Raw genomic sequence first — 17007 nt, 5'->3', positions numbered from 1 at the left:
AAATGCTCTCTCCATGAATTTTGGAGAACCTACCAAAAGCAGAAATTCACTTAAGAAAATTTCATTGCAGTCCTCTAGACCAACATCAAACATCCCCTCTAAAAAGGCTGACAATCATAGTGAAAGTCGGAACTAAGTACAATGTTGAAGTCACTGAAAATGAGGACATTAAATTGTTGCAACCAAACCCCCATGAGGGGTGTTGCACCTCAACTCCACTAGGTTCTTCACAGCCCATTAGTTTATTGACATCTCTCTTGTCACATAAGAAACTTGACTGTGTAGGGTTTGGGTGTGGAGACTAAAACTAACAACTTGAGATAGTTATATTTATGACTATCATAATATCATTGACCAACGATGAAGTATCATACTATTTAAGATTCAAATGTCATTATTATAAACTAGCTTATATATATATATGAGAGTAATCGTTCTCAAGGCGCCTATTTTCATTTAATCCCAAGGTTATTTTAATCATAGTTGGGATTTATGAAAATGAAAATAGGCGCCTCGAAAACGATTACTCTCGGCGTAATATATATATAGGTATATATAAGCTAGTGGCAATCGCAATGCAATAGGAAAAACATTTACTTTTTATTTATATTTTGATAAGGTTATTATAAAATTCTTAATTAATTTTTAATTAGAGTTGGATAAAGTTACTATAAAATTATGCTTAACATTTTTTAAAATTTAATTTATGGCGTTTAATTTAGATTTAAAAAAGTAATTTTATTTTTGGGATATTGTAATGTAAATGTTATAGTCAAACATAGATATATGGTTAGGGACAAAGTTACCATCACGGTTAATGTTAACCTTAGGGATAGAATAAGGGTTGGCGTTAAGGTTGGGGTTTAAGTTATGGTTAAGGTTAGGGTTAGAGTTATGGTTATGGTTATTGTTAGAGTTATGGTTAAGGTTTAGATTAAAGTTATGTTTATGGTTAAGGTTAGGGGTAGAGTTATGGTCATGGCTAAGATTAGGGTTAGAGTTATGGTCATGGTTAGGGTTAGGGTTATAGTAAGGCTAGAGTTAGGGTTTGAGTCAGGGTTAAGGTTGGATTTCGGGTTAGGGTTTGAGTCAGGATTAAAGTTAGGGTTAGGGTTAGGGTTAGAGTCCAATTATGGTAGAGTTAGATTTAGGGTTAGAGTTAAGGGTAGAGTTATGTTTATGGTTAAGGTTAGGATTAGAGTTATGCTCATGGTTAAGGTTAGGGTTAGAGTTATGGTTATGGCTAGGGTTAGGGTTATTATAGGGCTAGGGTTAGGGTTAGGGTTTGAGTTAGGGTTAAGGTTAGAGTTAGGATTAGGGTTAGGGTTTGAGTCAGGGTTAAATTTAGGGTTAGGGTTAGGGTTAGATTCTAATTATGGTAGAGTTAGATTTAGGGTTAGAGTCAGGGATAGAGTTATGTTTAAGGTTAGGGTTAGAGTTATGCTCATGGTTAAGGTTAGGGTTAGAGTTATGGTTATGGTTAGGGTTAGGGTTATAGTAGGGCTAGGGTTAGGGTCAGGGTTAGGGTTAGGGTTAGAGCAAGGGTTAAGGTTAGAGTTATGGTTAGGGTTAGGTTTTGAGCCAAGATTGAAGTTAGGGTTAGGGTTATGGTTAGAGTCCAATTATGGCAGAATTAGATTTGGGGTTAGGGGCAGATTAATGTTTATGGTTAAGGTTAGTGTTAAGGCTAAGGTTAGGGTTAGAGTTAGATTTAAAGTCAAGGTTAAGGATAGAATTAAGGTAATTTTTGGGTTACTAATCATATTATAGCTGATGTTATTGTCATTATTACACTTTACCTTGGTGTTAGGACAACTGACGGGTCAAATTTTAATGTGGTTTAGTTCTATTATAGTGCCCATGATTAGTTATATTGTGATACAAGTTATTAGCCTTATAAATAATGTAATCTGTCCCTCACTACACCCATTAATATACCCTCTGATCTCTGTCTGTCTAGTCTCTAGATATGACCCCTAATCCGTCTCTCTAGTCTCTAGATACACCCACTTATCTCTCTCACCCTGCTCTCTAGATACTCCTAATCTCTCTCTCACTTTATGCTCTCTAGATAAACCCCTAATCTCTCTCTCTCTCTCTCTCTCTCTCTCTCTCTATCTCTCTCTCTCTCTCTCTCTCTCTCTCCCCCCGCTCCATCTCTCTCTCCATAAAAAATGTCTCTATAAGAAACATAATATGAGCTCCTCCTTGTCTACAAGTATGCTCTGTGTGTGTGTGTGTGTGTGTGTGTGTGTGTGTGTGTGTGTATGTGTGTGTGTGTATTCTCACTTATAACACAAATAATATTATTTCTAGCTAATAGTACATATAGGGTTAGGCTAAGGTATATAATTTACTAAATGATTAGTACAGTCATATATAGAGTAAGAGTCAAAGTTAGGATCCAAGGTTTACAATTTCATTTAAATGACTCTTGATGTTATGGTTAGGGTTAATAAGTGGTTAAATGTTACACTAAAATAAGGGACATTGTTAAGGGAAGTATGAGATTTAGGTATAGTGTTGGAATATTTGGAGTACAACTATGGTCAAATTTGGGATATATGTTATATAAATGACTCGAATAGTAGAAAAATTTTAATTTATGAAAGGGAAATCATAAGTCCCAACACAACAATTTAGATGATGTTAAAAGTGTGAAAGAATATATAAAAATCAACTTTATGGAAATTATTTCTCCAAGATGATGTGAGAACATTATATATTGTTGAATTTTTAATAATGCTAATGCAATTTTTATTGCAATGATTAAGAATTATAATAAATAAATATGCCTATCATTAAGGAATCTATTTAGAGTTATGATTTTCTTTCTTAATTAACATATTTAATAGCCACATCCATTGAAGGAATTTTTTGTACAACAATAAATTTATTTTGTCTTGTTCTCTTCTTCATGAAAGTTACATTGAACAATGAGGAAACAAAACTGCCAATACAACTAATTAGAAGTAAAATTTTGAAACTTGGAGACAAGAATGAACTATATACAAAAAAATATATCTGTAATGGTGTAAATACATGTCACATTCTTCAATGGTTAGGATTCTTTTGCGACCTTTATTTGTACAATGATTGTGAAATACTTCTTTCATCATTGAGGGAAACTCATCCACTTTTGTAGATGTGTCACACAATTTTTTTTATGCATCTTTCATATGCATTACTCTCATTTCCTCAACATAGTCGATTGGAAATATTGCGTTCTCCACAACTTTAATTATAGTTGCGTGCATCTCTTTAATTATTTGTAAGCATTTTGTCAAACTCGATCTCAAATAAATCATTTGAGATCATTGTAGTAGTCAGGCTCTAGTATCAAATAATGTTTGATTCTCTGTTCGAGGTATCCATAACTCAAATAGTAACTTGCAAAGTTATAAACAAACATCAACATATGGAAATAATCAAAATGAAAAAATATTAATAGTTAACATAAATTCTTTCAAATGAATAATGTTCAAAATAACATAAATAAAAATCAAAACTATTTCAAATGAAATAGTTAGATTGTAATGTTTGAAATATGGTGGCATTGCGTTCCACTTTTCAAGTATTACAAACATAAATATTAATAAAAATCTATATATACTATGAAAAATATTTGAATAAAACGCATACATAATCTAATTAAATAATGACAAAATATAAACTAAATATATGATTCGTTTATTTTAAATTAATCATTAACTTTAATAAAATACAAATTTTATTGATAAGGTGACCTTGTCGTCCACATTAATGATTAAATTTAATTATGAAACATTAAAAATATATAGTTTGAAACATGCAAATATAAAACTATTATGAAACATACAAATCTAAAACATGCAAACCAAAAGTATTTTGAAATATGCAAATCTAAAACTAATGTAAAACATGGAAATGTAAAACTAAATTAAAACATGCACATTAAAAATCTGCAAAAGAAACACATTATCAAATATCTAAATCAAATAGATTTTGAATCAATTTGAATTCTAAATCTAAATCAAACATACAAGGTTAAACTATATGAAACTTTAGTCTACTACTCTTCAAAAACTCTAATCTGCTCCAATAATCTCCAACTCTTCCTCCCTGTAAAAACACAAAATGAAAATGAAATGAGGAGCATTTGTTTTATAACCTATGAGAGACTCCTCATATCCCTCAATAGATGTCTTTTGACATTCCACGAATTTGTTTCAAATTCCCCCACTCCCCACAAAAAATAAGTATGAACGTGCATGCAAAAATATATTTAACAAAAATAAAATGTTTTATATTTAAAGACTTAATGAAATTATTTCAGCCTTAAATTTTTGGGTTCTATTCTTTTGGCCTTATTTTTTTTGGGCCCTATTTTTTTGCCCTATTTTTTGGGTCTTATTTTTTGGCCCCTTATTTCAGGCCCTATTATTTCGGCATCCATTTGGCTTAATATTATTTTGGCCAGCTATTATTTCAAGAATACTTTTTTAATTTTATAATTCAGTAATGATGAAATATATATTAAATATATGATTCATCTACTTCAAATAAATCATTAACTTTAATAAAATACAAATTGTATTGATATGGTGGCATTCTCATCCAAATTAATGATAAAATTATATTTTGAAATATGAAAATATAAATACTTTGAAACATGCAAATGTAAAACTATTGTGAAACATTCAAATCTAAAACATGCAAACCAAAACTATTTTGAAATATGCAAATGTAAAATTAATATGAAACATGCAAATATAAAACTAATTTGAAACATGCACTTTTAAAATATGTAAATGAAAAGTATTATAAAATATATAAATCAAATAGGTTTTGAATACAAATCTAAATCTAAATCAAACATGCAAGACTAAACTATTAAATGTAAGCCTAAACAATTATGAACAGAATTCTAAATCTAAATGAAACTAATTAAAATTGAAATCTAAATCAAAGTAGAATATTATAACTAATTTTGAATCTCAATTTACATCTACATATAAATCTAAATGAAAATCTAAATAAAAAATAGAAATCTCACTTGCAAAAAAGTTACTCCAAAACTTCAATCTACTCATGTTCAAAAACTCCAATCTAATACTCCAATAATCTCCACCTCTTCCTTCCTGCAAAAACATAAAATTAAAATGAAATGAGGAGCCTTTATTTTATAACTTGTGAGAGGCTCCTCATATCCCCCAATGGACATCTTTTCACATTCCACGAATTTGTTTCAAATTCCTCCACTCCCCACAAAAAATAAGCATGAATGTGCATGGAAAATTATATTTAACAAAAAAAAAATCATATTGAAATTTTTTGGCCCTATTTTTCAAGGGCTTATTTTATGGTCCCTATTTTTTTGGGACTATTATTTCGGCCTCGATTTGGCTTCCTATTATTTCGGCCAGCTATTATTTCGGGAATGCTTTTTTTATTTTATGATTCAATAATTTAATGTTTAATTTAGAAGTTTGTAACCACTCCCAGTTCTTTTTTATTGACAGAGAATCTTTTTTGGCATATTCTCATGCTAGGCATTTGTGCTGTGATTGTATAGAACGCCTCTCGGCGTAAATATAATATTATATGATATGTCAAATGTATTTCAATTCTCTATATTTTAAATTCTTTTGTGCACACAGTCACATGCGCACACACATATTACAATTGTGTAGTACCCAGGGAAATTTTATTTGTCATACCTAAGTATCAGAATGACATATCCATAGCTGTACCCTGTACTGAAATTGGCAACTTAGGCTTCCCGGCTATAAAATGATTACCCTTTCAAGTGATAATTAGATACCATGGTTTTTGTTAAATTTAGGTAGCTACAGGAGATATCTGCGTGCCTGTGATTGCATCAGCATTATATTTGAGATGCTGCTGCATTATCTAATCCTTTAATATGACGAGGTTGTGAAGAATCTTTATTCATGAATGATCTTTCATATGAAGACTCACATCTTTTGAAGATCATGAAGAGTGTTCAGTGTTGGCTAATGAAGAGGCCATACATAGATATTGAAGAGTCAAGAAAAAATAGATAGATAGATGAATTTTTACCATCCACGAGGCTAAACATAGCCTATGGGATAGCCTTCCCAGTTACCAACTTTAGTGGTCAAGACAACAAAGGCGTCTTCACTTTGTAACAAGAAGATAATGAAGGGTCAAGGCAATTTTATATATTCTTCATGAGGAGTTCATAGGAAAACATATTGATATCTTGTGCTTCTGAATATTACTGCAATTTGAGCCTTGTGTTTGTGCATATTGTGTTTTAGACTTCTGATTATTCAATAAAAGTGATTTTATTTTGTGGTTGGGTTTTTCCTCTCAAGTTGGAGGGTTTTCCCAGGATAAATTGTTACGTCTTAGTATTCATCATTGCTTTCATTTTGATGTTGTTTATCTATATATTTGGGCATAACATTAGCATGGTATCAAAACCAAGTTTAAGAAACACCAGGATCAGAGTGACAGTAGTAGTTATTACTGAAGAGAATGGTTTTTGTTTTTACTGTTCTGTTCGAGATGCATCTAGTGTTGCGTACATACCTGTGTATTTCCTTATATAGAGTCTTTCTTTCCACATATTTGTGATGGTTTCACTAGCATACATACTGTGATATTTCCAGTGTTCTTGTTGTAGCATTTGGTTCCCTACCATATGCATTGACAGGGGATTTTTGTAAAAGAATCTGTTACTACTATAATCACTAGAGTATATGTTTGCAAATTCGATTAGAGTACACTGGCAAACATAGTTGTTGCGGTTTGTTGTGACCTTAGTTCGTCTTGAGTTCAGTTTGAAATATGGGTTCGAAGAACCGGTTCGCCAGTATGACAAAAGTTTGGAAAGGGTTTTGGGTTTGTTTGGGTTTGTTCCTACAAAAAAAATGTAAAAATTATAAAAAATTATATATATATATATGAAGCCTAGAAGCCTAGAGTATCATAAAATCATATGATGCATCATGTAAACTAAGTTAATCATTTAAACAACAAGAACACCATAGGCATAAACTTTAAACATGTGAGTTGTAATCATAGCATCATGAATAAAGATCATATCATCATATATTTCAATTTTTAAGTTCAACATCAGTGATTCAAAACATTAAAACTTAAAAACTAAAAGTAAATCATTATCCATGAATCATAACAGCAAGTTCAAGTATCACTGTTTCAACTTCAAGTCAACTAATCATAATGTATAAAATTTTAATATTCATCTTCTTCATCTTCTTCTTCTTCTTCTTCTTTTTCTCCTCGTAGTCCTTCAGCACTAGTTGACTCAGCAATAGAGCTAAGGCCAATGGGATCAGCACTAACAACAATAGTATGGGCATCAAAATCTTAAAAGTCATTAATTGTAAGCCGAGAAGCATAAATATCCAAGTCTGCCAACTCTGCATCTACATCCCACCTCTCTGTCTCCCCTTCTTTGTATTCTTTAGTCTTGTGCGAGAGGAGACACAAGTTGTAATGCACAAACACCAAGTTTTCCACTCTTTTTGATTGCAACCTATTGCGCTTCACTGAATGGATGAATGAATATGTGCTCCAATTTCTCTTTGAAGCGGATGAACTAGCAATCTATGAAGACATGACATGTAAACAATTAAAATAAAATTTAAATTATGTAATTTGAATCTTAGAATTATTAACAATTTTTTTAGACAAAGGAAACTAATAACAATTTTTTTTAAAATTAAACTTGTGATATCACTTTGATTGCAAGGGGTTTGCAAGGTTTGAAATCTTTGGCAATGGTGGTACCACCAACTATGAGCATCCTGCCTAAACCAATTATGAAGAGCATCATTACTTAAATTTTTTGCATCCACAAACTGTATGAACTGATCCGTAATCAAATCTCACATTTCATCATTAGGAAAGTCTTTCAAATGCTGCCTTGTATCCATCAAACACTTCTATGTCCCTATAGGGTGGTAGCTTTCCTGGTAGATCAGTAAATCAGGGGCTATAGTATTTGGGCATCAATGCATAGGCAAGCAAATGTAGACGAGTGGTCATTTTGTTCCTTCTTTCTATAACAATTGCTTGCAATTGTTTGAAGGTTTCTTGAGGATTTTGTTCCTTTTCATTTACAATTTGCTTGATCTTCTCAAGCATTGAGTCTATTTCATCACAGATCTCTCCAAGGCAAGGCCTATCCATGTCTACATACCTAAGCATGATCATAATGGGTGTGGTGAGATTAATGAGATATTCCACACGTTCCCACCAATTTTCATCCAATATCCTCTTCCTTATTTTGGTTGCCCTCTCAGTATTGCTTTGCCTCCATATAGCCCAATTGTTGTTGGTTACAATTTTGGCAAGTGCCTCTTTCACTTGCATAAGTCGTCCTAAGATGATTACATTTGATGCAAAACATGTCTCAGCAACCTGTAACATAAAATAGAGTAAAAACAATACAAACTATTAGATACATACTTGATAAAAGAATACACATCATTACATAATCAAAAAATCAGAAATTGTAAGATACTATTTTTTAAAAATTAACTAGTTCTTGAGTTCAAGTTTACTTACCTTTAGCAACTCCAAACGTGAGAACATTTTGAATATCCCTTGATTCATGTGGTCGTTTGTGATGAACATCTGAATGTCCTCAGCTTCTGCATACATCTCCTTGATCCACTGAATACTCTTCCCAATCTTTTGTAGCATAAGATTGAATGAATGAACTGCACGAGGCATCCAAAAAAATATGTTGGTATCTCTCTTCAACCAACAAACTAGTAACTGTGCAATTCTTTATGTTGTCCGTTATGACTTGGACAACGTTTCTTGCACCCACTTGTTCAGTGGCCTCAATTAGGATATTAGCAATGAATGACCCATCTTTTACTTGCTCCTCACAATCCATTGCGTTCAAAAACGTTGCCTCTTTAGGGGACACCGCCAAAACATTGATCAGTGGACGATTTCTAGCATCTTTCCACCCGTTTGAAACAATTGTTACCCTTGTCTCAATCCACAAATCCTTGATGGGCTTCAATTGTTCATCAATCAACTTGACCTTGTCATCCAACAAGGTGGTTCATACTTTCTCAAAATTGGGACCTGAATGCCCTGTAGGTGCTTTATTAGCACTTTTCAACATTTGCTTGAAATATGGAGAGCGAACTAGATTAAAAGACAACCCATTTGCATACAAGCATCTTGCTGCATCAATGTCGACAATTTCCCTACTCTGATTTTGAAATGCAGTTTCAAGTGGTCGCTTTCTTTTGTGTCAAATGGGTGCTTCATTTTGAGAATCAGGGGCAGATGAGGTAGTATAGAAGGGGTGATTTTCTATCATAGCATTTGGGGTGGATTTCATTCCTTTTGTTCTTTTCTTATTCTTATTACCATCAACGGCATTTTGTCTAAGTTCCTCTCTCTCTTAAGCTTGCTCATGCTCTTCCATATATTTTAATACTACTAAGTTTGGCACAAGTGCATTTTTTTTCTAGGACACTTCTTCACTCCTCTACCAGGGTATCCACAGAAATGACCCACCACACGATAATATGAACTATTTCTTTTTACATCACAACCCTGACATTTCCAACAAAAACAACCACCTCCTCCTGGAAGAGGTTATAGAATATCCATATAATTCCACAAAGAAGAATTAGATGGGGGTTCTATTCTTTATGGGATATTGGCATTGCAAATTGAGGAAGATGTAGATTCCTTTGAAGCTCCTTTTCCTATGATAAGAAATTGTGTACATATTGACATATTGATTTTATTATTGAGAATAAAATTTTAGCCTTTGTGAAACATTGAAACAAAAGCAAAATAGAACAAGAACTTACCTCTTCCTGACATTTTAAGCTTGCAAAGATGTAGCAATGAGATACAAACACTTCAATATAGCTAATAATCTAGTCTTCCAACTCCACCTTGCACAAACTTCTTTTGCTCAATCACCTATTTGCTCACAAAATCACGTATCTGCACACCACAAATAGTGTTAGAAGCCAAAGCGACCTACTTACATTCACTTTTTAGGGCAATCAGAACTCAAAAAATGTAAAATTTGTTATAAAAAGTGATTTGAAAGTCACCCGTCCGCAGAAATTTGTCCAAATTCATCCCAAATTCGACCTAGGCAGCCAAAATTTGCTCGGTTTCGAATTTTGGACTGTAGGTTCAAACCAATTTGAGCCCTGATTGAACCAGGGTCAAACTGGACTTGTATTTCGAACCGGTTCGAACTCAGGCAGGGTTCTTGGGCCAAAACGATGAAACCAAGTAACTAAGGTTGTGACCATTCTATGATTTAATCATTCTTTTCTTGATGATAACCCTCTTTTGAGTATCGTAGGGTAATGCTAGAGAGTAATACGATTCTGTTGGATACACATGTGATCTACATTGAGTAACATCAATGTTGTATGTGTTGGTCAAGGACCACGTTGACTTGTTATTTTTTCAGTTACAAGCCTCTGTGGTTGTATGACTTATTGGATGTTTGTGGTTACGTGCTTCTTGTTTACCGTACTGGTAAAGAAATCAACGCATACAGACAATGGAACAGAATAACAGAATTATATTCACATACGCCAAACATACATTATGCTTGATAAGATCCATAATAGAAGATGATTTACAATGATCCTAGATGGGATATAAATACTATCCGCCGAACCTTCCTGAAGGAGTCCGTCAGCCACAAACATTATGTCCGCTACAAACTATTTACATGTTGGCTATAGAATACAGAAACACCGACGACAATTACCCCGTCGGCTACAGAAACACCGCTGGGACCATCCAGTCAGCTGACAATTCTCTAAGACATTCTTGGATAAGATATGGATGCTTGTTGCTGTAGCAATTGGGTTCGTTGAACTGTGAGGGATATGACAATCAAAATCTGAAAGGGTTTTTGAATATTGATTATAAATTTTTTTAGTTAATTCATGCAATAATGTAGGAGAGAGTAAATCATGTATGCTTCTAGCATTAATATGTATATTTCTTTGTGGGACATATGTTGAGTCTATTTCTAGTCTCTCTAAAATGCTTCCAAGATGGATCACAAAGAAATAGGATGATGAGACATTACATAAGGAATTCAAGAGAAAGCTTGAAGAGTTGAAGAGGGAGGACCTTTTTAAGGCTTAGTAAGATTTAGAGGGAGCTTGTGTGGTAGAGGGAGAAGTTTGATGTACAATCCCTTGTTAATGAGTTCTTTGTAAGGGATAAGTTTGAGGTGCAATCCCTTGTTAATGAGTTCTTTCCTATGAGGCAGAAGTTCAAAGTACAATATCTTGTTAATGAGTTCTTCTGTGTGAGGGAGAAGTTCGAAGTGCAATCCCTTAATAATGAGTTCTTCTCCTTGAGGGAGAAGTTTGAGGTGCACGCCCTTGTTAATGAGTTCTTCTCTACGAGGGAGAAGTTCGAGGTGCTATCCCTTGTTAATGCATTCTTCTCTTCAAGGAAAGTTTGAGGCGAAAGCCCTTGCTCCACCCTCTTGGAGTAGCCATGGTGGAAGTCATGTGCCAAATCCATGACTTAGCTCTTGTGGAATTCACCCTTTGGGAGTAGCTATGGTGAATGCCATGTTGAGATGATGTTATCACGTGATAAAATTTTGTTGTTACATGCATGGATGTCGCCATTGTGTTTGTCACAATGACATGAAATCTGCAAATGATCTCCTTTGCTAAGAGGGAGTGTTCAAGTTTGGTAGCTGTAGGAGATATCTACGTACCTGTGATTGCATCAGCAGTATATTTGAGATACTTACTGCTGCATTATCTAATCTTTTAATATGATGAGGTTGCGAAGAGTATTTATGAACAATCTTTCATATGAAGGGCCATGAAGATCGTGAAGAGTCTTCAGCATTGGCTAATGAGGAGACCATGAGTAGATATTGAAGTCAGGAAAATGAAAGGTCAAGACAATGAAGGGATCTTCACTTTGTAACGATAAGATAATGTAGGATCAAGGCAATTTTATATATCTTTTAGGAGGAGTTCATATGAAAATATGTTGACGTCTTCTGCTTCTGAATATTACTGTTTGAACCTTGTGTTTGGGCATGTTGTGTCTCAGACTTTTGATTATTCAATAAAAGTGATTTTGTTGTGTGGCTGAGTTTTTTCCCTCAAGTTGGAGGGTTTTCCTAGGATAAATTGTTATGTCTTAGTGCTCATTATTGCTTTTGTTCTGATGTTATTATTGTTTATCTTCATGTCTGGGTATAACATTAGCAGTTTCGACATACTTTCAAGTTAAAATGCTAGTTTTGAAAAAGTTGTAAATTTCTGATGTCCTGAAAGGATGTTAGACAATGCCATGTCTATGGATTATGTTCTATTATGTTTCCTTCAGTATCTCAAAAGTTAGACTAATCTTTACCCCTTTGAAAAATAATTTTTATTAATATGGTATGGCATTTTTGTGTCAAATTTATGCTTTCTAACTTGAAGTATTTGAGCTCAGCAAAATTCTTTTTCTCAGTTTATATGTAGGAATCAGCCATCTATTTTATTTTCTATGGCTAAACTTTTCTTTCAACTTTCTATCTCTTGGCAGCCTCAACCATTGGTTCCAGTTCATCAGTTTGACAAGTTGCCGAGCTATTTCATCTTTGCTGGTTTGGTTTTCACTCCATTGACACAACCCTATCTTCATGAATATGGTGATGATTGGTACAACACTTCACCGCGCAGGCTTTGTCAACGTGCTCTTACTGAATTGCCCCAAAAGAGAGGGGAACAAATAATCATTTTATCTCAGGTAATTTGATAGTTAGTGTTTTTATCAAGAATAGTTGGATACCCATAAAAATTGGCTAATGTTTTAGCATATTTCTTATGGAAATTCAAAATGACATTTTTATTAGTTTGTTAAAGAAACAATGTTCTGACTCACAACATAAATATTAAACATCAACTGCAGTGATGTCCAGATGCTGGTTTGAAGGCTACTGCAAAATTAAGTCAAATTTCATGTTTAAGGAAATCCCACAAATTATATCAAAACAGAAAAAACTGCTATGCATGGAAATAAACCCTGTTCAATGGTGTTAATTGGGTACAAAATCCTAAAAATTATATCAAAACAGAAGTAGCTACTATGCATCAAAATAAATCCTATTCAATGGTGTTGATTGGGTATACTGAGGCCCCTGATAATAATGAGATAACATACATTAAGAAGCATAGTGTTGTCTGAGGATCCTGTGACTTTCTCACAACACATCCAGGATTTTGAGTGCCAGATTTGAGATTGACCTTGGAAGCTTGACACATTCTTCCCTTGGCTGAAAAGGGCTTGAGTGCTCACACTCTGTCTTGCAATTTAAGTTTTGGAGCTGAAAAGGAGTTTCTGGAGGTGTTTGACCTTCATAAATGTTTCTGCCAACAGGAACTTGAAGCAACATAGGCTCTCGAGGATTTGCAGTAGTTTGTATAGTCCCTTTCTTGCTGTTTTTTTTTCCTGGCTCGCTGATGGTTGACTACTGGTTGGCTGTTGTTTTCTTTTAAGCAGCACTTCTTGCAACATTGTAAAGGAGTTGTTGATTGTCTATGGAATGTCTCTAGATGGTGTGAATTACAAGTGGTATGCCTTCAAAGTCATTAGATTTGGCAAGAATCAAACTTAGGAGGTGTTAATGCCTTAGCAAAAACAGGTTAGATAATATCGCCATGGGGATGGGGTCCCCAAAATGTGACTCCACTCTTTCAAAGCTCCACTTAAAAGTGATTTCTGAGCAAAAAAAACATAACGTTAATAGTGTGGTAAGATAATTCCTATTACACTTGTTTGTATTAGTTCGTATTCCACTCTTTATGTAACTAATGTCAACATACCTTTCGCACCTATTGTCAATTCATAGACAACTTTGAATAATATAAGGAGGTGATGTTTCCTTGAGATAACACAGCTCTTTTCTCATCTCATTCTTATATTCACACTGACGTTGGTATTGGAGCCAAGTTCAAACTTTTGAAAGAACATGGAAAGAGAAGGTTAGAAGCATAGAAAGTCACTGGAAAATGAGGCTCACAAGGTGGTCTTCTGAGTCAAAGTTTGTATGCTATTACATCAAGTCGCATGTCTACAAATATTACCACAATAATTAGTCTCAAGATTATATAGGCATGGTGGTTTGCAGAAGATCTTTGGTCACAATCGTTGTGGGTTCTTGCATAGATGATGCAAGATTTAATTAGTCATGTAGACATGAGTTCCAAAGGTCAAATGCAATCTATAACTTGTAGATGTAGAAACTAGGTTTCAAAATAATTCATTACGTCAATTTCTAGTCGTGTGGTTACCAAGATTTAATGTTCTATTTTTTTTGGCATTTAAAAGTTGTGAGCCACAGATTTTTAGTTGAAATTCATGCAGGTATTTTCCATCGTACCATAATGTTGCAGTGAAAGGTTGCATAGGATCTCTGAAAGGTGTGATAGTCTTTAGAGGTAAGAGGTGGAAGTTCAGAGTAAGTCGCTAAGACAATATAACCTTATGGTTGTGAAGCTCCTTGTAGTTCTAGGTATTTCTATTTCATGGGTGCTTAAAAAAATTAAGAAGGCCTTTTCCAAATGTTGTTTGGAGGTTTGACGATAAATTGTGTGGGTCGATTTATTAATTTTTTGGGGTTGGATGGTCAATATTTAGAATTTAGTATTGCTAGATGTAAGAACGTTGCTGGTTCTACCTCCTGGAAACTCAATTTAACTCTTTTGACAGTTTGTCAAATAATTGGTATGCAATGTCTAAGTTCTGATTTCTGAGTCTGTATGTTTTGCTTCATTTGTATTTTAATGAATTTTACAATTCCAAACAGATACAAATGCATGAAATTTCAAAAGTTATATACCTATTCATTGAGCACAATCATAATTTGTATCCGAATTCATAGAGTAATAATGGTGCTCAAAATCTTGAGCTACCTCGACTGTCTTGAGCTGACTCCTTTACATGCCACTGTTTTAATGGCCCAAAGTGGTCTTTTTTTTTGAATTTTGACTTCCTTCAAGATTCATATTTTGAATTTCATCTTCAATTTCTTCTAAGTTCTCCCTTTGGGACCCAGATTCACTATTTCTTTCAGAACTAGATAAAGGAGAAGGTTCTTCAGAACTCAGGACTCTTTTGAATGCAAGATCTTCTTCAAAAATCACATCCCTACTAAGTTTTATACTTTTCTATCCAGGTATGAAAATCCTATATGCCTTGGATGTTTCTCTATACCCTACAAAAATACCTTTCCTTCCAAAGGGTTCTAACTTGGTTCTCTTTTCTTTTGGAACATGGATATATACAGGGCACCCAAAAATCCTAAGATGACTTATATTGGGTTTGACCTTAGTAAATACTTCTTCAGGAGTTTTATCTCTAAGCTCGGAGTGAGGGCTTCTATCTTGAATATATAGAGCAGTACAAGAGGCTTCTGCCCAAAGATAATATTCTAGATTTTGATAAAAAATCATAGCTCTAGCAATTTCTATAATTGTCCTATTCTTTCTTTCTGCTACCCCGTTTTGTTCTGGATTATAAGGAACAATGTACTCCCTCTTAATCCCTGATTCTTTACAAAACCTTTTAAACAAGTCTGAGGTATATTTCCCTCCATTATCAGTTCTAAGGGTTTTAATTTCATGCCTTGAAATATTTTCAATTAATGTTTTGAATTCTTTAAACTTCTTTAGGATTTCTTCTGATTCTTTGCATTTTAAGAAGTAAATCCATGCTTTCCTAAAGAAGTCATCTATGAACAAAATATAATACCAGAATCCTCCAAGAGAAGGAACAGATATAGGTCCCCATGAATCTGAATGAATTAATTTTGAAACATTATTTGTTTTCCTAGTACTATCATGACATGGAGTTCTGGTGTTCTTACCTAGAGCGCACCCTTTGCATATGCTTGAGTGGTCGTTATTTAGTTTAGGTAATCCAGTAACCATTTTCTCCATAGTTGATAAGGTTTTAAAATTTAAATGCCCTAATCTTTAGATGATTATAACAAATTCCTGTCGAAGCTTCAAAAAGAATCTCCTTTCATTGATTATGTGGACTTTCAGCTAAAGTTGCAAAACAAGATGGATATGATAAGAAAAAAATGCTATAATTTGGCTCGAGACCTCCTTGCAGAGGACAAGTACAAAAATTTGTATAAGGAAGACATTGATCAACTTGATGGTAGTACTAGAAAGGAAGAGCAACCTTTGCATGATAATATGCAAAATACTAATAATGACACAAGTATACTAATAGGTAATTGGGAGACAAAAGTATCTTATGGAGCTGTTTACACTAGTCCTAATGAGCATGTTGATGGCTCATGTAGAAGAGTTGACCAAACTGCCAACGTTGGCAACTCCCATCTTATTTAGACATGGAAAACTCCAGCATCTTATTTGGTGACATGGAAATTAACTTGGATAAATTTTATGGTGATCCTAGGCTGGAAATTATGTCAAATTTTGAGAAGCAAATGGACTGCAATGTTGGCAAGATAGATGATCTAGGACACATTGAGTTAGAGGACATATCTGAAAATTTTGTCTCCCTAGGTTATGTAAAATTAGAAAATTCTTCGGAGAACAGCCCGCTTGTGTTCAAAGGAGATGTTCAAAAACCATTATCACTTCTTGACTTATTGGATATGCTTTTGGTCAAAGAGGACAAACTTGTCCAAGTGTTGACGAGGATGGATTATTCTTCCAAGTTGATTGAGGATCTCATGCGGAAGATTGTGATAGAAGAGAGACATGGGAATGTATGTGGTGTCACAAGTCCTCTTTTACACACTATTTTTGAAACTTTGAAAATGATAAAATATGATTTCTTGTAGCTATTAATGGATAAAGATTTAGCAATAAAATTTAGAAAGGACAAGGAGAGTAAGGGAGATGAGCTATGCCTTCAATTGAGCTTAACACATTACTCCATCCACAAAGCTGAAAATCAAATGAGTGGAGCAATCACTCATGAAGAAGATAACCGTGGTTC

The 17007-nt window shown here is 33.9% G+C and overlaps 1 protein-coding gene across 1 annotated transcript in view; it reads left to right on the top strand.

Moving 5' to 3' along the window:
- Positions 1-17007, top strand: part of LOC149552346 (protease Do-like 10, mitochondrial) — a 180790-nt gene that overhangs the window by 127181 nt on the left and 36602 nt on the right. The window contains exon 6 of the mRNA XM_089787880.1: positions 12574-12777. Coding sequence (XP_089644006.1) covers positions 12574-12777 — 204 coding nt within the window. The remainder of the gene's footprint in view (positions 1-12573; positions 12778-17007) is intronic.

Source organism: Cupressus sempervirens, chromosome 6 (genome assembly GCF_028749045.1).
Source record: "Cupressus sempervirens isolate cs-2001-9-10 chromosome 6, ASM2874904v1, whole genome shotgun sequence".
In the NCBI taxonomy this organism is placed as follows: domain Eukaryota; kingdom Viridiplantae; phylum Streptophyta; class Pinopsida; order Cupressales; family Cupressaceae; genus Cupressus; species Cupressus sempervirens.
Note: the sequence above shows the minus strand (reverse complement) of the source record. Positions and strands in the feature narration are given on the sequence as shown.